General features: G+C 40.5%; 1 protein-coding gene across 1 annotated transcript in view; it reads right to left on the reverse strand.

Moving 5' to 3' along the window:
* Positions 1-27,767, reverse strand: part of TPD52 (tumor protein D52) — a 130,435-nt gene that overhangs the window by 59,044 nt on the left and 43,624 nt on the right. The window contains exons 1-2 of the mRNA XM_052786754.1: positions 27,057-27,256; positions 6,842-7,023 (exon numbers count right to left, since the gene is read on the reverse strand). Coding sequence (XP_052642714.1) covers positions 6,842-7,023; positions 27,057-27,230 — 356 coding nt within the window. The 5' untranslated portion in view covers positions 27,231-27,256. Of the gene's footprint in view, positions 1-6,841; positions 7,024-27,056 lie in introns of the transcript that reaches the window.

Consider the following 27,767-nt stretch of genomic DNA (forward strand, 5'->3'; position numbering starts at 1 on the left):
AAAGCAATTTTGCACACTGACCCAGCATGGTGTGCATTTTTACCAGTACCTTCAACATGCATTAATAATTTAAAAAAAAAAAAATTACTAAGTTGCTACAGGTTTTCAGTCTCTTTCATATGACCTATTTTTTCTGCATCTGCATGAGTTTGAAAATTGTACTTGCAAAAGCATCATTTATTGTATCACTTGTACTGCTGGTTAGCAATTTCCTTCTTTACCCTCGAGATCTACACATTACAGATAGATGCTATTTTGCTGGCAACAGACACTAAAAAGGAAGTAGACCACTGTAAAAACAAACATGTACAACTGAAATCAGCATTACTGCAGCAAGAAATGTCTCCTTTATATATCACATTAATTACCTTTTTTTTTTTTTTGAGCAGTAATAGTTCCATCAACATTCAAAGTTTGACATGAAAGCTGTGGGATGTGCCAGGCTGCCAGAACAGCACCACTCCCAGTCAGCAGCTCTACAGGATACTCTAAGGAAAACATCATTAAGTCTCTCCACCGCCACCAGATCTGTATCCTATGGGTGGCCCACACTGCTACTCAGAGACTTTGCTTCCAGTTCATCACAGACACCAGGTTAAGCATGAATTTGATTTGATGCTTGTGATTCCTCTAGCAATGAAAGAATGAAGGCCCCGGGGAAGGGAGCAGAGTGTTGGGTCTCTGTGAGGCCAGCTTCCTGCCAGTTGTATGGTTTTTATTTAAAGGAAAGAGTTAGAAAGGTTGTATCTTTAACATCATCTCTCTAAACCTTTCCATAGTAATCTTGCACCATTATACACACAATAGTCAGGGAAACTAGGGTTCAGCAAGCAAAGGGTGAATTTACTGCACACTGACATCTTCCCTTGTGCAAGTATCTTTGCTGCACACCAAGAGCAAGGTAGCTTATTTGGTGCTTTGTGTGAGGTAGCTCATTCTGGTTGAAAGATGCACTAATTGTTCAAGAAGCATATTCACATGGCATCAAAACAGAGTAGTTAACTCCAAACTCACCCTCCAGCTTAATGTGCAGTGACTTTGTTTAATAGACAAGCTGGAACTAAATCAAATGGTGTCTTACTGAAATCCTGCCCCCTGAAGAGCTGCTCTCTCCACACACCTCTGCTTTTTTTTTCAGAAATGGATTTTTTTAATCTTACAAGACTTTTTAAATAGTTTCACCTAAAACTTAACTTAAAATTAAGACTGTCTTAATAAAATGAATGTGCTAGAAAAGAGCCAGCGTTATTCACATTACCTAGTCTAAAAAGATACATTATTCTTAATTTGATTCCATTCTGCCCTTATCTATAAAATATTTTTTAAATAGAACAGAAAGAAAAGAATTTCAAATGTCTCCCAAGTAAAATTCACCCTGGCAACCATTCAAACAGTGTAAATATTTTTACACAATTTACAGAAACAGCATTAGGTAATGTTTTATGATGCTCATTAAGCTGTCGTGTTCTAAATCACAACCGGCATCAAATGATTTCTTCCCATCTCTACTATTAATGTTTGGCAAATATGCACAGTATAAAAGGTGTCAAGTAAAATTGCCACAGGATATACTGGAAATCCCTGCACCAGCTGCATACTCAAACATAAAGGAAGTGTCTTTCTGATCCTACAGCCTGATAATACTGGAGTTGCTGGAGGGTTACAGCAGTCTTTGAAAATAAAGCTTCATTACACTGGCATGGAAAGGTGCAGTTTAATCCTCTGTGGAAGCTGGTCCCACAATCCTACACTTTAGAAAACTGCTGAAAGCCATTGTGCTTTTGATGGAAGTTGGTCATTAACAGTACAGGTGCAGACCATGCAACAGGCAGTGTCAGCACAACCCCTTCCCACATTTTCTGGTTCTTAGGAATTCCATCTGATAATGGCAGAAGCAGGTTGTAACAGCACCTTTTTGCCACGGATTAAGTTGTTGCTCATTTGGAGATCTAAGACAGACACTTTCCTCTTTAGGACTTCATTTCCTCCGCACGTTAAAAGAAAGAAAAAAAAAATACACCACTTTCTTCCTATAGCTGAAAAGTTACTTTACCTTTATTTTCCTACAGACCGTTTCTCATTTATATAAACTCTGGATGCTTTACAGAATTGCTATATGTTGTTGACATAAAACACAAATTTAATACAGCATTTCAGTCAAACTGTATCAAGAAACATGTTTTTACTAATTACGGTATATGTTAAATAAGTACAGCACATATTAAATAAGACCTTGAAATCATAAGGGTAATAAATACTCCTGTCACATTAAATAAATGCCAAATAACAACATGCTGTTGATATTTATAACCAAATACACCCTTGCCTAACCCCAGTGAGATTTTACCAACAATATCTTTGGTCTCTAACCAAGCTGATGCACCAATGCTGATAATGAAATATACTTTTTGCAATCCTATGAAACAGCTTTCCCAAAGAGCATAGATAGGAAGAAGGAAAACAATCAGTGGAAACCAAAAGAAAATAGCTAGCAGGTTCTTCAAATGTTTATTCAATTTAAATTTTGTATCATTACTGTTCTAAAGTTTCTTTTACTTAATAGTTTGTGGTGGTTTGTTTGGGTTTGGTTTTGCTTTTTTTTTAAAGGTTGAAGTTTAGAAGAACTGATGGAAAAAATGTATTTATGTAGCTACTTCAAATTTTCCAAGTAAGGGACACCTTTTTTGTAGTTGTTCATTTATCAGAGTCTTGAGGGTGGAATCCTTTCTTCTGGCCTCATGGTGGTAGCACTACAGGGTCTTTCGCTTGGACATCCCAAGAAATCGCAACTGTTAGGATCAGGACTGAGCAGTTTAAGAGAACAAGCTTTACAAACAAGAACCTTTTGTAGGATTTTTGTTTCTTTTCAAGTAACTTCTAGCACTTTCAAAGAGCAAAGGACATTATGTAAGAAAAAGAAAATTGTATTCTAGTATTATGAAGATAGTTGAGTTCTGGTGAGAAAAAAGCCAAATGACCGAGGAAATATCGAAAGCACATGTCCTCATGGAGATACATCCTTACATAAATGGCAAGAGGGAGGGGTTTTTTCCTTTAAAGATGCTAAACTAGTATTTTGGAGGAGTTGCCAAATACCTGAAAAGACAATACAGTAAAACCAAAGATCAGTATCAGAATACAGGTACTGGAAGAGCCATGCTCTCAAGACTGACTTCATAAAAACGGTATCATGAATTTCCATGTCTGAAGATTAAATCTGGTTCTTCTGTCCTGAACTGATGGCCTTCAAGAAATCATCTGTTATCTGTAAATTAAAATGCCCATTCTTCTCCTTGGCACAAACAATAAATATTTTGTAAACAAAACAGTAAACAGTTCTACTGATTACATGCACGTACAATATGGTAATAAAGTCACTTTTGTCACCAAGTCAATTGAAATAACAGTAAAAAGTCTTACTGCAGTCACCAATGTAAGCTGGTACAGATCTAAATACACACTGCAAATTCTACCCAGTTACTTTCACACTTTGGTAGAAGATACTCTAGCAGTAGTTTGACCTTTATTCTGGTGATCAAAAGCAGTTATTGCCTTCCAGAGAAGTCAGCATCCACTGAAAGACTCTAAGCCTTCGCACTTACTAAGAGGCCAGGATATGAAGAGATTATATTTGTTTTGATAAGGCAAACTTTACTCTGTAAATCAGTGAGCAGCTGTCTTTGCTATGTAAGCAGATCAAAGCAATTGTAGAGGCAAAGGCGTAAGTCTTCCCACTACTTTTTAATACACAGAGTGACCCAAACTCAGCAGCACCTGAATGCTATTGATGACATACACAGCAACCTAAGACAGCAGTTTTCCATGTTTATTTTTGACTCCGCAAGTACTTTGCAGATTTTGTGTTACAACTCTCAGTTAGAAATGAACTGGTACAGCTATGTTACATGACACAACACCTTACGACAAGCTACAAGCTAAACAACAGAACAAAAGATCACCTGTGACTGCAATTTTTTGTACATCTAGGTAAATTTTTGCAATTCCAATTCCAGAAAGACAATGAATTGGAAAAAGGTGGCAAGATTTATTTAAATTATTTGTTTTCTTATACAAATATTTTTATTTAGAGTATTTAGTCCATACAGCGTTTAAATACTTAAGAAGTCAGAGACAAATTCAGGTTCCTGGACTGAATTGAGGAGAAAGGGGATTTGAATCAGTCACCTATACCTCAAATGAATGCTCTAAGTCCATTAGATATACAGTATCAACACTACTACTTCCACTGCCACTACATCCTCAACATTGTAAATGCTGTCTGTATAATTTTGTGAACTACTGCCTTTAGTTCCAAATTTTATTTCATTAAAAACGCCCAGGCTGTTAATTTCCCTGTCTCCGTGCCCATTTAAAAGCAGCAAGAGGAAGTGTAAACAAGCCTTATGTGGATCTGCTTGTTTTTATTATAACAGGCGGCCAAAAATATAACTGGCCTAGATCCTCTCAGCCCCAGGCTTATGGTCCCAGTGTTCAATGGTCAACTGACTCTGAAGCATCTGCTCCAACAATAGTTTTCTTGGGCCTCATTTCCCCCTGCACCACCGCAACGCGCACCAGAAGAAAAGACATACAGCATTAGGAGAAAGATGAGAGCAAGGAAAGAGTGGACAGACATTTGTCTGCCTGTGAGCTTTTTTAGGAAGACATATTTTGGTACTTTCCCCCAATTTGTCTTGCCACCCAAGTATTCCAGAGCACCATGACAAAATGAGATATTAACACCACACAAGGAAATGGTGATCGGTAGGCTCAGCATTCACAAGGTGGATGAATTAGGATTTGAAGACAATGCACAAAGTTGCCTGCTCCCCAAACCTGGGAGAAAGCATGCAAGCAAACATGGGACAAGGTAAAGCAGGGTGCACTGGAAGCAAGGAAAGGGCATGAGTGCATGGAGCCTTGCTATGAAGAGCTATGGGTCAGAATCAGAAAGGAGACCAACAAAGACAGTGTCACAGTGGATGTCTGCTATGGGCTGTCTGATCAAGAAGAGGGAGTGGATGAAGCCTCATTCAAACCACCAGAAGCCACCTCATTTTTGCAGGCCTTGATTCTCACAGGGGACTTTAAATGTCCTGATGTCTGCTCAAGCAGAAACAAACATGGAGGGGAGCAAGCAATCCAGAGTGCCCTGCTGACGTTTTTTTGCCAGAGGTGCCAGACAGCCCAACTAGGACAGGTCTTCTGCTGGACACGTTACTCACAGGCAGGAAAGAACTGTGTGGGAACATGGTAGCTGAAGGCAGCCTCAGCTGCAGTGACCACCAATGACAGAGCTTAAATGCTGAAGAAAAGTGAGAAAGGCAAGAGGCAGAAGAGAAATCTGGGCTTCAGGTCAGCAGACTTTGGTTTATTCAGGGTAGACAAGAAGCTGTCCTGAAGTGAGAAGGTGCCCAGAAGAGGCCATTAATCTATAAGGAAAAACTCCTCAATGCTCTAGAAGGGTCCTCCCCAATGTGCAAAAGTCAAGCAAGCCTGGCAGAAGGCTGGCTCAGCTGAACAAGGAAATTCGGTCTGAACTCTACCACAAAAACATAATAAATGGTCATAGATTGAGATGAATATAGAAACACTCCTCAGGCATGCAAGAATGAGATTGGGAAAGGCAAAGCTCATCTTGATTTAGAGTTAGCAAAAGATGCAAAAAGCAATAAGGGCTTTACCACTACAGCAGCAACAAAACACTAAGAAAATCTCCGCCTGCTACCAAACGTGACAGGCACAAAGGACTTGGTTCATCCTGGGCCATCAATTGCATTTGCTTGGAAAGTCATAGAACTGCTGAAAAGAAAGTTGAACATACAAATGTTCTGATAAAATACTATCACAAACTTGCACACAAACATGTGATTATTTCTGGTAATTAAAAAAAAAAATCAACTATTTAGTACTTTTTAATCCTTAATGTTTTAGACACAGTGATCTTGCAGATTAACAAAGATGCTCCTCCTCTCTCAAGGAAAAAAAAGAGGGAAAAGAGATGGACTAAAATATTTTGATGTTATGAATTCAAAAACATGGTATTTTGCCTACGTATTAAAAACTAAGTGTTAAAGCAACCTAGAGACAAATTAAATAGACAAGATATCTTTGAATAATACATAACCACAAGGTGTTAAAGACAGTTTAGAAAGCTTATAAATGCTATTTCCACTAGAATTCATTGCTTCCTTATCTTTTAGCTCTAACTACTCCATTCCCAGTACAACTGTTCTAGTTCCACCACAGTTGCTCTAGTTCAGGACACACAGTGACATCTGCCACCAAAATCTACATAAAATCTTCTTCTACAATATGGAGTATTTGATCACATTAGCACTGATCATCTATTACAAACAGTATTATCACATATAATGTGCAAACTCCCCAGTGCATCACCTCATGTATATGTATTTAACATAGATAGTTCCTGCCTAAGGAGGCTTACAATTTACATGGGATTAAAGTTCCACATTCACAAAACTCCCAAGTATTTCAATAAACAGTGCTTATTTTGACAATTCAGATGATAATGACTTCCCCTTTCCTCAGTGACAAAACACCCAGTAATTTCCTTTGGTCATCATAAGTTGGAATAATCTAGATAGCAATAATGCAAACTTGCAAAGGAATCTGCATTCAAGACAATGATGTCTGAGCTATGCAGATCTGTTTGTGATCATACTTTCATTCTGCATAATATGTTAACTTCTATAGTTTAAACCACAAAACTCATACAAACTATCCAAGCTCAGTGCAGAAGACAGTGAGGTCCCATTAGCTAAGCATTTCAGCATGTTGTTCACATATGTTAATTGCTTACCATAAGTTTATTACTTACTTTCCATCTACTTCTGGTCTTTTGCACACACAGTGAAACTTGCCACCAAAATCTATATAAAGATCATCTTCTACAACATGGAATATTCGACCAATAGCAATTTTATCTTTGGCAGGTCCCATCTGAATTAAAGGAGAGCGTCTCAACATGGATGCAAAGGATTCAGATTTCTCTGAAGGAACCTACAGATAAGTTAAAAAAAAAAAAAAAAAAAAGATTCACATGCTATCTGAAGGAGGAATTAAATTAAGCTTGTAACATTCAAAAAGGCTTTATTCACTAAATTACAAATAAAGATTTTGTGTGTCCGGCACATTTTTAGTAAGACTTCTAAGGAGGCATTTGGTACACTTCTGCAACCCCAAACATTTTACACATTAAAGGTAAAGCTTTTTCATTAATTCAGTCACACAAAAACATAACACTTTGCATCTCCTGAAAACATCTGCCAGTTCTACTGGTTAGGTAAGTTGATTTAAAAATGCATCCCCAATATTAGGAGATACTCCTGAAAAGAACTTCACTCATCTCTTTGTTATCTCCCCGGTGAAAACCAAAACAGAATTAGTACCTTGCGGCTATTCATGCAACTATTTAATAATGAATAATACTTAAATCTTTATTTTAAAGAACAAAACCATTTTGCCAAAGCAGCAAAAGTAGAAAACATGCACAGGACTGATCTAACATTAAAAATATTTGAACCACCACTTCTCTCACCTTTCACTCTACAATATCAAAGTAAATATTTTAATTCAGTAACTAAATAAAATGCCAGTTTCTTCTCCTAGAGCTTTGGGAAAATGGGAGAACATAAATCCTCCTGCCCTTCTTCATGGAGACATCTCAGTTCTGTGATCCGAGAAAGCTGACTATCACAGACTTCCCATCATATGCTAGATGAAAATACTCAGCTACATTCTCACATATGCCTTCCCTGATACACTAAATTTGACCACTTTTTAAGGTCACCACCTTTGAAATACAATTAGTAACAAAAGCCTTCTTGCCAGTAACAAACTAAAGGGGAGATGCATTTTTGAGCAATATGTACCTGAAATCTGAAAGTGAATCTAAGGAAATAATTTTATAGATAGATAAACAGATTCAAAAGAAGAGAGCCTATTAGTTTCCCCCCACATATAGCAGTAATTAACTGGTATAATAATTACTTCATGCAAGATTTCAGACTACTTTCAAGCCAGCAGAAGAACTAAACAGAACAAAATAATCAAGTAATTAAAGGTTTAGAGATCTGTTGGCTTCAACAACATACTTTCCCATTGACTACTTCAAGTGGATGCTGAAAATCCACCTATATATGAACAGAGAACAATGCCATCATTTTCCACTTGTACGTTTGGAAACTTTTATTTGTGGGAAAGTCAAAACAAGAGACAGTTTTGAATTCCAGCTCTGCTAGAAGGCACAAACAGCGTGGGTTGTTCTGACATGACATAGCCTCAGGAATCACAAGCTAGAGATCTGACAACTGGTAAATTTGCTGCTTCAGAAACAGGAACTGTTAAATGTAGCATCCCAAGGACGAGGGCTGAACAAAGTGCAACACACACACACGTGCATGCACACACACCACAAAAAGAAAGCAGCTGGTGATGGTAAACCACAAACAGAGAAGTAGGATTTTATAAAGGAAAGCTAATATCAGATAAGGTTCCACACATAGGATTGTCTGAATTTCACAATGCAGTCTAAATTCAAATACATGAAAATTAATTGTACAGGATGCATTTGTAAGTGGTCCAAGAATAAATGCAAAACAATGAAAGCAATAAGAGGAAGCATTTAAATGAGATTTATCATATGAATTGAGGGGGCAGCAGCAATCTTGATGCAACTTTAAATCAATGTATAAGCCATAAGCTAAAAGTAAACATTTCAAAATCAACATCTCCTCAAAATGACTCCGTCTGGGCAGGAGATTATAAATCAGTCCTCACACTGAAACACCAAAACCTGTTTTAAGGGAAGCCAAGGTATAACAAAAGTCCAAAATACAGTGGTCTTCCACTGACTTTCTCACTATTTGCAGAATCACCCGATTGCCTTGGAATTCAGCAGCTTGCCCCTGTAAAGTAACAAACACTTTTCCATCATCCTGTATGCTCATAAGCAGTATTTTCAAAGATGATACATCTCATCTTAGTTATACCTTGTCACTCAACACCAAGTTACAGCAGTCAAATACAACAAAACTCCCATGGTCAACTACTCTATCCATTGAGTTGATCGTTCAATTCCCTACTTCCCTAACCAGCGTTACCCCATTTCTCCATCCTTTGCTCCTGACCTAACTCAATTTGTCCAAGGAAGATGATGCCAATGAAAACAATCATCCAGGAAGTGACTGCAGGAATGCTCACTGCAGAGGATTTCCAGTGGACATTCAGTCTCTCAGATGAAGCAGCCGAGTGCTACATATGAAAACAACTTTCCCAAGTAAGAGTTAACATTATCAAGGGGGGTGCCTGCAGTGACTTAAGAAATACCCATAATGCAAATACCGAAGGGCAGCATATATGATACTGAAGAGACAAACACAAGCACAGTATCATCAGCTGGCAGAGATGCCGGCTTTTCAAAAACTGGTGGTTTGGAATAGATCACCCTTCCAAATACTTTACCTGCTCCATCTGTGAGATCGAACATCTGACAAAAAACTTTCTGGAGTCCTCCAAAAACTGTTAACTCTTCTTAATTTAGGACACAGGTCTGTAAGTGTTTAAATCAACCAAGCTGGCACTGCCATGCCTCATCCTGCCCTCTCCACTCCCTCCCAGACAAAACTCCAGTCCCCTTATGCCACCACTGAAACTTGTCCTAACCTGGAGTAAGCCTGTTTCAGGAATGTAACAAACAAATGCTATTTATTTTCTTGCAAGGGCAGTTTTCTGTTGGCCTAGTTTCCAAACCAGATCACCAAAGGACCAAGTAAGTATCAGGATGAACAAATGAGAGTGTGAGAGCGCCCACAGGCAAGGGCAAAGATAAGAACATGGCAGCAACATACAGACTCAGGATGATATGGACTAGTATGATTTCATCACAGAATATTTTCAGTTATCCTTCATAGCAAGGCAAACTAATAAGAAAATTGGTCTAGGAGAAAAAAACAAACAAACAAAAAACCTCCAAAACACACAAAGACAGACAGATGTTATCATTTGTAGGTGTCATGGTTTAGGCCCAGCCAGCAACAAAGCACCACGCAGCCGCTCGCTCACTCCTCCCCCTCTGTGGGATGGAGAGAAAAAATGTAACGAAAGGATCATGAGTAGAGACAAGGACAGGGAGGGATCAATCACCAATTATGGCCCCGGGCAAAACAGACTTGACTTGAGGAAATTAGTTTAATTTATTTCCAATCAAATCAGAGTAGGGTAATGAGAAATAAAACCAAATCTTAAAACACATTCCCCCCACCCCTCCCTCCTTCCTGGGCTCAACTCCCAATTTTCTCTACCTCCTCCCCCCAGCAGCGCAGGGGGATGGGGAATGGGGGTTACGATCAGTTCATCACACATTGTCTCTGCCACTCCTTCCTCCTCAGGGGGAGGACTCCTCACACTCGTCCCCTGCTCCAATGTGGGGTCCCTCCCACGGGAGACAGTCCTCCACAAACTTCTCCAACATGAGTCCTTCCCACAGGCTGCAGTTCTTCATGAACTGCTCCAGCATGGGTCCCTTCCATGGGGTGCAGTCCTTCAGGAGCACACTGCTCCAGTGTGGGTCCCTTCCATGGGGTCACAAGTCCTGCCAGAAAACCTGCTCCAGCGTGGGCTCCTCTCTCCACGGGTCTGCAGGTCCTGCCAGGAGCCTGCTCCAGCACGGGCTTCCCACGGGGTCACAGCCTCCTTCGGGCACCCACCTGCTCCGGCGTGGGGTCCTCCACAGGCTGCAGGTGGATATCTGCTCCACCGTGGACCTCCCTGGGCTGCAGGGGGACAGCCTGCCTCACCATGGTCTTCCCCACGGCTGCAGGGGAATCTCTGCTCCGGCACCTGGAGCACCTCCTCCCCCTCCTTCTTCACTGACCTGCGGGTCTGCAGGGTTGTTTCTCTTACAAGTTCTCACTCCTCTCTCCGGCTGCTGTTATGCAGCAGGTTTTTTCCCTTCTTAAATATGTTCTCCCAGAGGCACTACCACTGTCGCTGATGGGCTTAGCCTTGGCCAGCGGTGGATCCATCTTGGAGCTGGCTGGCGTTGGCTCTGTCAGACATGGGGGAAGTTTCTAGCAGCTTCTCACAGAAGCCACCCCTGTAGTCCCCCCGCTAACAAAACCTTGCCACGCAAACCCAATATTGTAGGCTAATGCATATATACTCCATAGCTAAGTTCAGGTCTCAGGTAAAGAGCAGCTTTGTTTTCATATTTCAGCAGGACGTGAGGAGATCCACCCATGGTTTGGATTAATTTAATGAATGCTAGTGGAATCAGACACTACATTAGATGATTAATTTCCAACTGCCTTTTCCTTATATGTAGATCATCTGGAAAAAGCCTGAGCTAGTAGAGAGAATCAAGAGATCTGAATTTTGTTTGAAGGAGATTTTCCCATTATCTAGAAAGATGGCATTAGTAATGGCCATTGAACATGCTGAGCAACACCGAGCCTTTTTTAAGCAATAATACAATTCACAGTAAATTCCTTCGTCTCTTGGCAACTACACTCGCAAAATGGCATTCACCTCATTCTTGTTGCCTTCATACAATGGCACACGCAGTAGGCGCTCTACCCTAAAAAAACTTGTGGCTTGTGAAAATTTTATCTCCACATCATGAAGATGGGTACACTAACATCCTATGAATTTCCTCTTTTTATCACCAAAAAATGGTCCATTCTAGTTAGTAACATCCCTCTCCTTCAACTCCCTGGCAGGAAAAAAGACAGATACAAAATTCTCCCATGTGCAAACTTGCCTGTGAAATAATCTTTGTACATGACACACAAGTGTTATCTTTACACAATGACAGGTGTGCTCCTTCCTTACTAGAACAGAGATTAAACTCACTAAAATACCAATGCTAATGTACAAAGAAATCCTTGGCCATTCTTCATTGTGGACGGTTTTCCAAGAAGCCACTGGGAATCTGTTTGAATACTATCACAGGTCTACAAGTCTGCAGCATTCTCCATTCTGCTTCTCAAGAGCACAAAGATCTAATTTATGTATAGGAGAATCCTCAAGAGACTCCATTGGTTACTGCCATCAAGGATTCTTTTGTGGACAGTCTAGAAAGAAAGTGAGCTAAAATACAGTATTTTCTCCAGTATTCTGTGTAACCTAAAGGAGAGCTCATTAAACAGTAATTTATCTCAAGCATTTAAAAGATTTAATGATATTTTGAGTACTTTCCTCCACGATTTCTAAGTCTCCTTAACTGGATTCCCCACAGTAGCACTATAGAAAAACAGTAAGATAGTAAGATAACAACAGGGCAACATACTTTATTAAGCACTCTACTTTTCTGATTCTGAAGGAGTGCTGGCCACGCAGCTGTGATAGATAATAACACGTCAAGTTGCAAAAATTGGAGAATATTATGAAATTCAGAAGCACAAAGGGCACATTCTTTTCAAGTACTGAAATATAAAGGCTTTTTCCCTCCTCCTTCTTAAATGCCTAACCTGTTTGATTTTCCTTTTAATTTCTAGGTTTTAAAAGTTTTTCACAAATATTTGGATGCCTTTCTCTTTCTGTGCACATAGTTCAGTAAAAAACAGTAGCTCTTTCAGTAACAGAATACTCTGCAAGATGTGCTATTTGCAAGAGAGTAGGAAAAGTGATAGATTTAAACCCCAGTAAGATCCAAACGAAAGAAGTAACTCCAATGGAGGAACGTAACATACTATTTCTGGAGCAAAGCCTATGACTATACAAGCAGGGTGGTCCTATCCCACCCACTGAGCAATGTGTCTTTAAAACCTTAGCTACGTGTTTTATGCTTGCTTGCTAAGGCAAGTAGCATGCATGTTGGAATGCGAGAGACATGGATGAAACATGGAGGAGTGAGACAGGAGATTGGTAATCTGACTGCTACAATTAAAGGGTGAATGATATATTAACATCAAGCAGCATGCAAAAAATGCAACCCTCCATAGCTCGCAAATTTGTTTTCCTCAGCACTGTCATCCATAGCTAGAAAGATTTTCCTGTCCAAAGTTAAGTTACACAAAACAACAAAATGGGAAAATGCCACAATAGCTAAAGGCCCAACAGCTTGGAGATACTCAAAACTTGACTGGAAAAGGCCCTGAGCAACCTGAACCAAGTTCGTCCTGCTTGGAGCAAGGGGTCTGAACAGATGACCTCCTGAGATCACTTTCAACACGTATTATTTTATTTAGGAAAGAGAAAAGACTGGGAGCCTGTTATAAAGAATATTAAAACAAAACCAAATACATTAAGCTACTCTCTGACCAAGTATATATTGATAAGACACTTATTTCAACAAGCAACCTAAAAAAATTTAGCTATCTACTAGCCCACCAGACCTTAATTTTCCACACCTTGTAACTACTAAAAGCGTGCACTGTTGCTTAGATATAAACCTAAATCCCAGGAATTTTTTAACAGTTGTAGGCATTACTAGGGTAACAGGTCAGTGATTCACACAGTTCAATCACCAAATTCCTCTCTAGTATACTTTTACTATTTTTTACTTGAATGCAACAAGCTCTATTTAAGTCAAAACTCTATTGTGCAAAAGAGCATCACCTTAAAGGCAACAGGACCAACTCAGGCAATATACTGCAAAACATGACATCCAACAGTTAATGGCCTTCCATCCAGAAGCAGCGTAACAAGCACTGCCAACTCAAGGGTTCGTCTAAACTTATCAAAGAGCAAGCATCGAGCTTTGTTTTCATGACCAGGGTTTCCCTGCACACTGAAGTTCTTCCAAGAAACGAGGGTGAAGACTCAGGAGGAGCACCGAGAGGACTGATATAGGACTACAGTGACTGAAATTTCAACATACAAGCAATTACAGCTCAAAGTAATTTCTCTGGGTGCCACCTGCTTTTTATACATTAAACTATTTGGTCTAATGCTGATGACTCTTTACTGAGAAGTTCAATATATCTTATCCTGGTCTTAGAATATAATCACTCAAATTTGAGGCCTCATGCCTTTAACTCATCAGAGATGTACAGCTCTCAGTCCTCCCTTGACCAAGTAAGTTCAAGTACCTTCTACACCTCCAACTTTGAACATGTTCACAACTTTGTGCCTACCAGTAATCAGTGATTTTAGAGGTTTCTCAAAGCAAAAGCTCTGCTTTCTGTATTAGTAGGAAAGAAAAGTTTAGAAAAAAAAATTTTTCAAAATTTAAGAGCTGACACTAATGTTTATTACTCATTTACTCTAAAATAATGTCAACCTCTAGTCAGTATCTAATCTAGACTTCTTATAAACCAACCCAGTCTTGCATCTTCAAGCTCATTCCACTGTACAGCTATTGTCTACCAAGACAGCATTCCCACTAAACCTGCAAAGCCCTCCAAACCTCCTGCAGTCACAGACTTTTTGTCTCCTCTTCTAAAATAGCTCTGCACTGGGCAAAAGACCCCACACTGCCTGCCTCGGGTCTCTACCACTCGCACCTCTACCCAAAGGACAGGCTGACACAGAATTGTTCTTTTTCTTCCAACAAATTTTTTAAATACCGTCCCACAGTTTACATACATCCTGAGATGCAGAAAACACCATCAGTAATCACCTCAATATATAGCACTAACTACAGTATTATGCATCCTCCTCCTTTGCAGAAGGCTTGTGCCTACCATTATTTTTTCAGACAACACAAGCTACAGCTCTGCAGGCCAGGGGTTCACCTACTTGTTTAGTATCAACAGATATGTAAACAATAAATAGAAACAAAATCTGATAAATACTTGTACTTGTCATATACAGTACAGACTTGCTTACATTTTGTATTACTGGGAGAAATCAGAAGTCTAAGATGAAATATGACTCTAGAGCATCACTCGAACTTTCATGTGAACAGTAATGCAAAGACAAGAACCGTTTCTTCAGCACGACACATACCTACATACCTTCTCTTCTCCATCTCCATTCTACCATTTGAAAAAGAGACATTTGCAAAAAAATATCGAATTACTTGTTATCCTCTTATTTGCGAACAGCATTCATCTAAAGTAGTACTAAAGAGGACAATTTGCAAATTGCTAGCTAATATACATTATTCACACATGGAGAATAGATACCATAGACACGAGCTTGTTGCTCCAGTGACTAAAAGATGTACAGGGCTATTTTAGCCTTTTTTGAAGCCTGATGTTTAATTCTGCAATATGTACCAAGGCAAATATTAAAATGCTTTTATTTAAAAAACCCAAATGTTTATGGATAAAGCAGACATGTGAAACTATGGACATAGAAAATTGGGAGATTATTCTTATACAGCTCTGCATAATGCAAACTAGGACACAAATTTTAGCTAGTATACGAGTAATTAAATACAACTGTCATAAAATTCACCTACTAAGGCTCATAAGTAACAGCACATCATCATCCCACTAACAGCACACAGTTATAATCAAAGACAGCATGAACTCAGAGTTTGTTCTTTTAAAGTCCACTGTCTGTTTTGCATTTTTTTTGCCACCATAATTTAGCTCTTTTTCCTCCCCGATTAGTGGCCTGAGGTTTTCTCCTATTAAAAAAAAAAAAAAATTTAAAAATCACACAACTGAAGTTCATACTGTTTCCCAACAGATTCAACTTACAACCCAAATTGGCCAGCCACAAAGACAAGGAAGATCTCTTTGGTTTCCTTTAAACAAGAGACTCTTCCATTTAATTCCATATGAACAGATAAAAGTGAAGAACTAATATAAACTTCTTGCTAACAAAGGGTTTTGAAGATTAACTACTGTGTAAAGCTCAAACAAAAGCAAGATTTGTGTTATTTACTAAAACTACTGAAGGAAAATAGTCCCAAGAGAAAGCATAAAAGGAGGATCTGTAATTCAAAGCAGAAATAAAAGCAGTGATTTAAGGAAAAATCTAAGATTAATGACTGCAAAGTCACAAAGGAGAGCTCTGAAAGTAGTCAAGGAGAAAACTGGAAGCTTCTCTGCTAGTAAGCAAGAAGATATTTATAAAAAGCTTCATATGAATCACTCCCTATGCAAAGATTGTTCCAAGGCCCAGTTTCTGTAAAGACAACACTTGCATACCAGCTGACACTATGATGACCTGAATTCTTTAAGGGAATTATTTTAGTCATAAGGATTCTAATATATTCTAATATTAATTACTTAATACCTACAGCCCAGTAGAAGAAATATCAGTATAACTAAAAATTCCAGCAGGTACCATATTCATTAATTTCTGCCCATACCTGAGTAATGATTTGAATTTCACCCTCAATGGCACCGAATTCCAAATTATATAGTTTTGGAATAAACATAAATAGTGTCTGTACCCACCTTTTTAAAGGTAAGTTTTGAAGAAAGCAGGAGTGCAAAGAAGAAAACAGAATACCATTCAATATGGTACTACAAAACTAGTATTCGAGAAGAGCACAGGGAGCACTGAAAGCTTTTCCTCAAAAACTTTAAAATTTGGAGGGAAAACACCTCAGATTTTATGATCAGAAAAAGCAAAGGAAAACACTCTTTTTGCCTAGAAGACAATGAGGGAAATTGACTGCTATATTTTCATTCTTACATTTATTAAATCTTTATTAGCTTTCAAAAACCTTGCATACTTAGGGTTTTAATTGTCCAGAGTTATTTCCCATCACAACCTTAAAACTACAAGCACCCCCAAAGAACCGCCAGAAAGCAAAGCAAACTTCTGCTGTTTCAACCAAATGAGGAACATCCATACATTCTCCTCAGCACAGTGAAGAAATGTGGTTTTATTTTAGAAAGCAAAACAAACAAAACTCTTCAGCCAAAAAGGCTGGAAGTAAAAAGCTGAAATTAGGCATTTAAGCATCCCTTGGTGAGAAGCGGTGACTAAGTGTTTTGGCAAAGCATCATTTACATTTCACTGTAGATATTAGGATTTTTGGCGACTAATTTACTGTGCAAGTCTAATAGTATTCTGTAAAGACCTCTTCATTAAAACCCTGACTCCTTATTTTTTTAAATACTGCAGGATTAGGCCTTAAGGAGCAGAAGTACAGAAGCTAAGGTATCTCCACACTCACTGCCAACTTGAAGGTAAAATCTGTCAGTGACTTTGCTGCATACAATGTGCTAGAAGTCTCAGTGTCCCAGCGTGACTTGGGAGCACACCTGAACTGAAGTGTCTGGGAAAGAGCACCCTCTCCCCTGTGGAGCATCTGAGAGAGCATGATCTACTCTGTAAGCCTTCTATGCAGCTTGGACAAAACAATCTGACAATACTTTAAACCTTAGTTGTAAACCAGAGAACTTAAGCTGCTCTTGCCAATCCATGTGAAACCAGCTGAGCTATAAGCCCTGGAAAATGAAAAATATCTTACTTTATTTTTCAATTTAGTTCTAAGTAAACTACAATAATACTGAAAAAAAGGCCTCTACGAAATCCCATTTAGATAGTTACATTAAGTGGATATCCAAGCTGCCCTCATAAGGCAGAAAACACCAAAAGTAACACTGGAATAGAAACTCTGATGTTGCTTTCTGACATGCATGTTATTACGATTGACACTTTTTTCATAGAAAGGTTTTTCATAGGTTTGGGTTGGAAGGGATGTTTAAAGGTCATCTAGTCCAGCCCCCCGGCCAGGGACATCTTTTACTAGATCAGGTTGCTCAAAGCCCCATCTAGCCTGGCCTCGAACACTTCCAATGATGGGGCACTCACAACTTCTCTGGGCAACCTGTCCAGTGCCTCACCACCCTCATCATTCTTCCTTTTGTCCAACCTAAATCTACCCTCTTTCAGTTTAAAACCATTGCCCCTTCTCCCATCACTACAGGCCCTGGTAAGAAAGATGGAGAGAGACTTTTTACAAGCCCTCTAAGTATTGAAAGGCTGCAATAAGGTCTCCCTGGAGCCTTCTCTTCTCCAGGCTGAACAACCCCAACTTTCTCAGCCTGTCTTCATAGGAGAGGTGTTCCACCCCTCTGATCATTTTTGTGGCCCTCCTCTGGACCTGCCCTGTCTTTCTTGTACTTGGGACCCCAGAACTGGATGGAGTACTCCAGGTGGGGTCTCATGAGAGCAGAGGGTATTTTTTTATTTTTAAGTCCACAAATTTATCTGGAAGACAAGCTTGCTGGGTAAGTTCAAGAGTCTCTGTCTGAAATTCAGTGCCTTATGTCAGTTGAAGTCAGTCTAGATGGCCACAGTGATCCTTTCCAGCCTAAAAATTAACTGTTTAATCTTCAGTTACATAAGTACATGTTATACTTTCAACAATACAGATAGCATTTTTCCAACGCCCTATGCAAGCAATAAAATCTTCTGGCACATAACTCCTAAAGAAGGTCTGTAAAAGCTGTATTGCTTCATTGACTTCCACCTAGGAAGAATTGGGACTAATTAAGAAAGAAGCTACTACACAAAAATATCTACAAAGCTATTTTGAAATGCACGTAATGCAGAAATATCTGATTTTCACTGAAGAATATCTTCATTTTGTCCAAGTTACAGTTCCTATTTACCAACCTCTCCCATCCCAAAAAGAAAAAAATGAAAAGGACTAAACTTCAGTTTTACTAAGAATAGGGACTATTCATATTTCATAGCATTATCCAAAGGGAAACAAATGTGGTTATAGGAAGTTCTAAGGGTAATAGTTGTCTGACTTGGCAAAGAGCATTGGAAGATTTTGCTTGGCTACAGACACAATTTTTAAGCCAACTTCATGTATTGAAATTAAACTTTTTAAAAAAGTGTTTTAAACTCTATTTTAATTGGAGATTAGGAAAGGATTACACTTGTATTTTAAAAACAATGAAAGATTCTTCACACACTATTTGATACCAGTTTATGTTCATCAACATCCTTCCATCAAGGTCCGTATTTCGGTACTCAATGCAATGCTGACTGATGAATATAGTATATTCCAAACCTTATTTCATTTTTGCATACAGAATAACTTTTAATTAGAAGTATCTCAGCTGTGCAGAGAACATGCAATATACTTGCACGTATATATATTGTCCTCATAATAATGAACAATGTAATATTGTGAACTAAGCACATTTTTAAAAGAGATGCAAATAACAATTAACTGAATACATGTAGCACTTAACCAGTAAAATACTATGGTGAAAACAATCTTTGTCTCTCATAATTACATTTTTCAAGTAGGATCATGCAGATCTCAAAAAAAAAAAAAAATCACAGGAATAGGATTTGTACACTGTGCATAATATTCCAACAGGTTTTCCTGAATTGCACTTTAATATCAAAACTTCTTTGTTGTCTAGAAATCTGTTTAAGTTGTTAAGGCTATCTGCAGCTTTTTTCTATTTGAAGATAGATATTTCTTAGACTTATCATTGAGATGCAGTACGTGAACTGTTCTTCAAACAGAGCATAATTATTCAAGAATACTCTGTAAAATGACCTGTCATCAATGTCTTATTACATGCTGCTAAATCAAATGTAGCAATACTGTTCATAAAACAAATGTAAATTTTTTCAGTTAACAGACTAACCTTGTATGCCCTACAACAAATACTGCGCTATCATAGTAAATCCAAAGACAGGTGATTTTTTTAGTCAGTTATGGCTATACCTGCCCGTTATCAGAAGAGTCAAAGGTATACTCTATTTTGTTTGAGTCTGAATTTTTTGCTATTATATACAGCGACACACATGACTAAAATTTAAAACTACACTTCTTTTTCCTGTGACTTTACACAAGTGTGCCTAGGAGGAATAGCATAAAACAGTAGAGTACATCTCGGGAGGGGAAGGACATCACATCTGTATCAAGAAAATTAAGCATCTACAGCTGCTTCTAGACCCTTTTTTGAAACTTCTTAATCAATCAGTTGCCCATTTAAAATACCAGAAAGCAGCAAAGTCATATTGCTAACACGCTATAATGCTACCCAAACCACCAAGGCTTACCCAACAAATCTTATAAATGTACAATCTGCTGCACTGGTTGACTCAATACCAACTTCTTTATGTTTGTAGTAAAGGGAAGGTTTTCCAGTTATCTTCACACTTTGATTGGATACACAGTGCAGAAACTGCAAAACAAGACTTCCATAAAGAATTTCAAATGCAGCCTTGAAAATATGCTGTTGATTAGCCAGAACAATCATTTACTAAACAACACTGAGCTAAGAATTTATTTCATAACATAAAATAGTACATAATTTGGTCACAATAAAGCTGCTTATTTTTCTTGAATTTAAATAACTTCTATATATAATCTAAACCATGAAGTATTTATCTATATCTTTCAAGGATTATTTTATAGCAAAAAATTAGAACATAGCAATGGTATCAATACAAGATTAACAAAACATGAAGCTTTCAGAGAGGTGGAAAGAAAGAACAGATGAAAACAAAGAGGTGAAGACAACAGTACAGACAAAAGTTCATTGATGTTCTGCTTTAAGGAATAAAAGGAGAGCCAAGTCTTATTGCAATTTCTTCATAAGTAACAGGAAAGGAAACAAATTCAGATCACATAGTTATCTAAGTATTTTTACTCCTTTATGTAATACATGGAAAGAGATGAAAACAAACAGGAACCAAGAGGTGAGTCCAACAATGCCCTGAACCCGTATGTCCATGGCTTTTCACATTCCTCCCAGCTACCTCCAATTCATACATACTCCTCCCCCATGCCTGCATCAGTTCCTAAATGAGCTGGGATCAGCTGTCTCAACAGTAAGATTCCCATCCACCTAGCATGCTGCCAGCCACCCCAAGGAGCTCACAAACACTAGGTCACCTGCTGGTGTGAGCATACCAAAACTCACAGCTTGCAGAACACCCAAAGCATCTAACTCTCCAGTGCAATTCTGAACAGAAATTACCTAGTCTATCAATCAGGGAAAATGGGTGAACCTGCTACATGGATTATGTCAAAGAGAAAATCTTACCAGATGAGCACACACGGTCCTAAGAACAGCCCATGGTGTTTTGAGCCCAGCATCTGCCTGCGTAGCTAGATTGCTTAGATAGAACCCTGCATCATTTCTCTGAGCAATTTTATGTCTGTGTCCTTGCATTTTAGGTTGCTGTATGAGGTTGCCATGCTGAAATGGGACACTGGCAATCCCACATAACAGCACTGTCTTATCTTCAGCCTGACAGTTTCTCCATTTATCACTGCCCTGACCGTCCAGGCTTTTTTTTCCAGGCTCCTGGAGGACAGGATGCTGTTTCAACAGTCATAGTAGAAGAGTAAGTGGGATCTCCCACAGCAACAGTGGATGTAAATATCCTGCTGATAACAATAACTACTAGGAAGGATTTCAATTCCTATTTAACCTTTACATCATGGTTCCATGCACCTTGTTCCAGATATCTCACATGTAGCCGATGAAGAGTAGGCAGCTGGCATTCACTTGCTTTTCTCCATGATCCTGGTAGTCCCAAGACAGTTTGAATTTTGGGATTCCACTCTGACAGCCTGTCATCCAAGGCGTATCACACATGCCTAGCACTCACGGACCTCCAGCAACATCAAAGCGATCACTCGCAAACACAGAGCTATCTGATGGAGCAAGTTCCAGAAGACAACTGCAACCTGCTGCTCCTCCAGCGCTGTGGTCTTCTGCATGCCAACCAAGGACAGAGCTGTGCAAGGTGCTCAGGGCCTTCCCACACGAATTCATGTTCCTGAGTCACCACTGCCTATCACAACCATATACAATTTTACTGTACTATAATTACATTCTCCAAAGGGGCAGCACGCATCATTCCTCTGCCATCCAACAACAACATTAGAAGTCCTGTCTACTTCATTTCAGAAAGTGTTGTTCCAACACCATGTAAGTTTTACAAAATCCTCTGTCATGCAAGCAAGCACTTCTGTCATACTCAAAGCAGGTCATCCGACAGACCCAGCTGTGTCCACAGCAGGAACAAAGCCAAGTCAGAAGGGCCAAGTTTTGGTGCCTCAGCCAAAGCATTCACAGGCTAGAACTGCTCCTTCAGAGGTCAAAAGAAGGACAAACGGGTTCATTCCCACTATCATGCAAACCAGCATTTCAAGCAGATCCAGCTGAGAGGATGCCGAGAAGCCTGCAATACAGTCCTTATTTAGCACAAACCTGAAAGCACCAGGATGTGTTCACAGCATAGCAGGAGCAGACATAACCCAAGTTTCTCAAATGCAGCCGTACAAGCTGGCAAAGTAAGCCAAGAGAAACTTCCAAGTAAAGAAAACTCATTCCAGCTCCTGCAAATCCCACAACTGGCAAGTCCCGCTCTCAGTTAGTCAGCAGTTTCCAGTACCTGAATGCTGGCCAGAAGGTAATCTACCTAAAAGAGTAACCTCTGTGCTTGGCATGCAGGTTTTATAAAATGCTGTTACATTTGTAATCAAACCAAAAATGTTTTTAAGTTATTTATTAGCACTGGAAAAGCACTCCATCCACACAAAGACAATAGGTGTCCTAAGAAATACTACACTATGAAAATTGCAAGTCAAAACTGCACTAAACATAAATAAGTATTTTTGTTCTCAAATAACTGCAACTTCAGTAAAATCATCTTCTAAATGTTATCTTAGGTGGGAAGACATATTGAGAAAAATATTTCCCATCAATAATTACATTAAAAATAATTTTGATTTTTTTTAATGCTTGATTTCAAGACAGCTAGTGTTACACATTTTAAACAGAAGTTGCCAAGATGCTGCATAAGCAAGACAGATATACATCCATTATACAGAATATCCATGCAGCTTTCAGAACAGAAGCGTAATACATTCCTTTAAAATTCTCACTTTTGTGTTTTAGTTTTTAATCTCTCCCCCAAAACATAAAGAGATGAGGCAACTCTTTATATCACCTATTAAAATAGTTTTTATTTTCTTCTCCTTATGAATAGTGATATTTTATTTTTTAATATAGTGACAAGAAATTGAAATACACGGACACCCTCCACAAATTTCTGAATCCTTTCAGGACAGAACCTGTGGCTAAGTAAATTAAAAAATACATATAAGTTTCTGGAAGAATAATTTCTAATCTCTCTATTTGAAAAATTAGTTATTACGATGTACTGATACTAACCCAGTCCCTTCCATCTGAACTTAAGAGAAAGTCAGTTACGTTTCTTCTTAAGAAATGCTTTCCCTTAAAACACGGTATTCAAGGAACTAAATAGGAAATTCCTCAAACGCGCTGCTTTTCCTGCGACATCTAGAAACAAGCAATGCCCTCTGCTGTGCCGGGCGCGGAGGTTCACCTAAACCCCAGCGAGCGAGCGAGCGCAGCAGCATCCCTGCCTGCCCGGCGGGACCCCCGCCTGGCCGAGCCACAGGCTGGAAATCTCCGCTTCTGAACAAAAACTGCCTTTCTGCTCACGTCATTGGCCTCTGACACCCACCTGGTGGTTTGTAACCCGGTACTATAAAGTAAAAAGGTACCAACAGAGAAGTTCTATTATGCTGTGACCAGTAGCAAAGCTAACATAGTGATAACCCATTTCTACCTAAAAATACATTGGACAAGCTTCACCACTCATTTTTTAATTATTTTTGGACTACTTATAGTTCACAGTGCAGGGAAATATACAACTTATTCTTAACTAATTACTTCATTCTTACATTTTCTTCAAACATTGGTAACCCAGCTATGAACACAGCTCAACAACCACTTCTCTACCCTATCAACAAAAATCATCACGTCCTTCCTCCAAGGCAAGGTTTCCTATTTTGCTAGGGAGACAGCTTCAATCTGCAAATAAAGGTAACACCTAAAGCATTTCCTGTCCTTCTAAAAGATTTCTTTAAGCAATTCCACAGAGAAGAAAAGAACTTTGAATTTGTCTTTTTTTTGTCGTTTAGAATGCAAAACCTAGACATAAAAATGCAGAAGGAAAAAGCAGTAAGAAGTAAGCTGCCTGCTGTAGACAAAATTAAATATCATGTGGATGTATCAGAATATTTTGCTTAACAAGTTGCTAACCTTTTAACAATTTTAATCAACATTTAAGCGCCTGCTCTGTAAGTTTCACTATTTGCAAAACATTAACAACAGAACTGTAAACTGAAGGTGAAAAAAACCCAACACAAAACCCTAAAAAATTACCAACACAGCAGAGACCACCACCAGGCAACTATGAAGCAAGGTCAGCAGTGCACATTTGCTGCTGTGCCCAAAAAACTTAAAAAGCTACCTAGGAAAAAATATCAATATGCTTTCTGAAACACCTTAGATGAACACATGTCAACACACCCATTTATGAAGTTTCCTGACAGTTGCCTAAAATAAGCCACCGCCTACCAAATATCATAGCATTCATCCAGTTTCAAAAATGAGGGAAAAACAGCTGACGTAGGAAACCAGTACGGAAACATCACCAAACCTCTCCCTGTCCCAAAAAGAAACAGAAGCACCAAGAACCCAAATAATATCTCTGTGCTCTTACAGGGTGCAAGTACACCAAAAGCCAAGCAGCGCTTTGTACCTATTTGCCAGCAGAGATAAGGAACGCAAGCTTTCCTCTGGCTGCGGTTCAGGTAAGGGATGAGCAAGACCACATTCCTCCTGCTTGAAAGAGCAGATCCTGCAGACACATGGCACCTAATAATGCTTTGAGTTTTTCCAGCAGCATCCAGCACACCCTCCTGTAAGTATTACCCAGCTTTATGTCATGTTAGCATCAGGGTTGCTCCCAGCTGTGGAAAGTTTATTTACCAAATAACACACTTCATAGCAATCAAAACTCAGTTAAAACCAGTGAAAAGGTGATTTCAAGAAAACTACACAGAACCAACAGACTGCACTGCAAGTTAGACCCCTTTCATTCTCCTCTTGTTTCAGTACGCCATCTTCCACTGCTAACTCATTCTCACCAAAACCCATGCCCTCTTCTGCACACTCTTAAAAGAGCAAACAGTGAATAATCATCAATCACATGGGCTCACCGAGCGCTTTGCTAACTTGGCTAAGAACAGCATGAAAGTAGACTCAGGACAACCTTACTTCATCTCACCGGTACGCTTTTAACATCGCTGCGACACTGCAAAGCAAGCTACTGGTCTTCCTCTTGTTCAAGTGAGAAGGTAGTTCAGCAGAATGTAGTGAAATCCAGAGTTGCAGTCCAGCTCTTCATTTTACATTCCTAGTTTGATTTCTGTATTGGATTATTTATATTTGTGTACATAATTCCACTTGGAAGAGATGCTGTAAATACTATGTAACATTTGAGTTAGTTAAGAACCTCTAAAGGCTTGATGACAATTTATTTATAGATAGAAACAGAAAAGAATAGTTTCCTAGCTTCTTACTTCAACAGAAAGAAGAAAAAAAAAAAAAAGAAAAAAAATCAACCCCTCAAATCCCCGAAGTAGCATTCAGTATATTCTACAGCTCAATCAAGTGAATCCGTTCCTCAACTCTTCTGTGGACATCCCCCTTGGACACCACCTGAGCCAGCATCCTGGGTTAGGCAGACCATTGATCTTTCTACAGCCAGCCTTGCTAGTGTGGATATTCAGTGCAAAACAGAATGTTACAGATTATGCAGTAATTTGGGATATCAGGTCCTGGATTCAGTGACAGAGGCATTTCTAGTTCTACAATCCCAGTACTAAACCAGTCCTGCAATATTAATTCACGGCATTAATCTCCATATCCTACAGGGCACACTCCAATTAATCCCAGCCCCTTATGTGGTCAAAGAGAACTGGAAAAGTTAGAAGAGTGACAAGGATGAAGAGCAGCACGGAATCACTTCCACCTGAGGAAAAATCAGAGGTCAGGGCTTTTCAGCCTGGAAGAGATATTCTGCGATACATTAGTAGTAGACATATACACTGCTTTTTTTCTGTTTCCCTAGATGTCTATTAACTGCCACTGTTGCAACTGACACTGTGGGAAAATCAGCATGACAAAAATCAATGCAACAGCCAGAAAGAGATAGTTATTCGCAAAATCTCTACATTCATTTTACCCACTCACACTCATTCTTTCCCAAGTTTCATTTACTCACGTTCTCATACCCACAGACTCACAACAAGAAGCATATAACCGAAGTGGTCTGGGGCAAGACCGCTTGCGTACAATGCAGAGTACGACAGATGCCAGCTATCAAGGCCCCACCGCACCTCTAAGAATCTTCCTGTTTGGCAATGATGAACTAGGTTTTGGACCTATCTTTTAGACTCTTCAGGAGCCGAGAGTTGTTTACAGGGTGGTCCTTTGCTCCAGACTCTCACTCACTGCAGCCTCAATAAATAGCAGGCTGCTGCTCGTTATCTATCTCTTCACGTTTGTTTTCATGGTGGAGTAACAGGAAAACAAAGGGCACATAAGATATGATACAAGCCTGTTGCCCTGCTCCTGTTGTTCAGGAGCAGGGTCTGCTCTTGAGAAATCATCCGTGCTCCAGGCTCATCACAGCGTGGGCCTTGACAAGCACATCATGATCCTCAATTTTACTCCTGAGAACGGCTTCCCAGAGAACTGTGGTTTTCCACATTAATATACAGTATTCTTTCAACCCCTGTCCCGCTGTTTCTTTTGACGCCTTCACACACGTGCATTTCCACAGGTGTCTCATTCATAGCAGCCTTCATATTTCCACTATGAATCTCCAGAGCACTGCCCTAATAGGCCTTTGATCTGACCTGCTAAAATTGTTTTAATTAAAAGATCTTCCACATCCTCCCTGCCCCGCCTGTAAAAGCCAGAACACAGTTTTGCCCACAGAGCTGTACCGTGCATTCTACACACCCAAAACCACTCGCACGCTTTCTGCATTAGATTTTTGTAGGAGTATGTTACAAAAAAAAGAAAAAAAAGAAAGCATAAGAGCCGTCCGCATTTCTGTAGGACTTCTACTGCGGCGGGTGAAGGGGCGAGACGAGAGAGGAACGGGCGAGAACAGCCGGGTAGGCTGAAGGCAGCGCCGGCATTTCAGGAAGGAAAAGCGAAGCCGCGGGGGAGGCGGGCCGCCGGCGCCGGCCGGGAGGCAGAGGAAGGCGGCAGCAGGCCCGCCAGGAGGCACTGCAGGGGCGGCACGGCCACAGCCCACCCCGGACACTGCCCCGGCTCCCCCCACCCCCGCCGCGCCCTCACCTGCCGGGGGCCGGGGGCCGCGGCACCGGTGCCCGGCCGCTCCTCCGTCTGCTGCGGGAGGACCCCGGCATCCGGCGGCCCCGCCGGCGGGGCACCGCCACACCGCCTCACCGCCGGCAGCCGCGGCCGAACGCCGGCCCGGGCGGCGGCTAGGCCCCAGCTCGGCGCCGCCATGACTGTCAGCCTGGAGGGCGGAGCGCGAACTCTGACCGCGCGGCGGGCGCAAGCGCACCGGGCGCCGACTGAGGCGGGGCCGCCGCCATCTTGGCTGAGGAACGCCGGGTGGCGCTCTGCGGGCGGGAGGCTGGGCACGGCCCGGGCGCTCTCGCCGGAGGAGCAGACCCGGCTGACCGCGGCCCCCGCTCCCCTCCGCCGGTCTCCCGCCGAGGCGGCTTGCGGGGGCAGGGGGACGGTGCGGGGAAAGCCGTCCAGGGCGGGGTCGGACGCGCGGGGCGGCTGAGGGGAAGGAGCGAGCCCGGCGGCCTGCGGAGCCCGCCTGGCAGCCTGAGAGTAGACACGGCGGCGGTCCCGCCTCGGGGAACAGGAGGTAGATGGCGGCTGCGACGTTAACACGCCCAGCCCTGGAAGTAAAACTTAAAATTGCAACAGCCACCCCAAGGCTACCTGCGCTCAAGGGGAGGGCACAGGCAGAGGAAGAGGCAGCTGCGAAGCCGAGTGTGATGTGTTACAGACCCAACGGTGCAGCCACCT

The sequence above is a fragment of the Harpia harpyja genome, chromosome 5 (assembly GCF_026419915.1).
Source record: "Harpia harpyja isolate bHarHar1 chromosome 5, bHarHar1 primary haplotype, whole genome shotgun sequence".
Lineage (NCBI taxonomy): Eukaryota > Metazoa > Chordata > Aves > Accipitriformes > Accipitridae > Harpia > Harpia harpyja.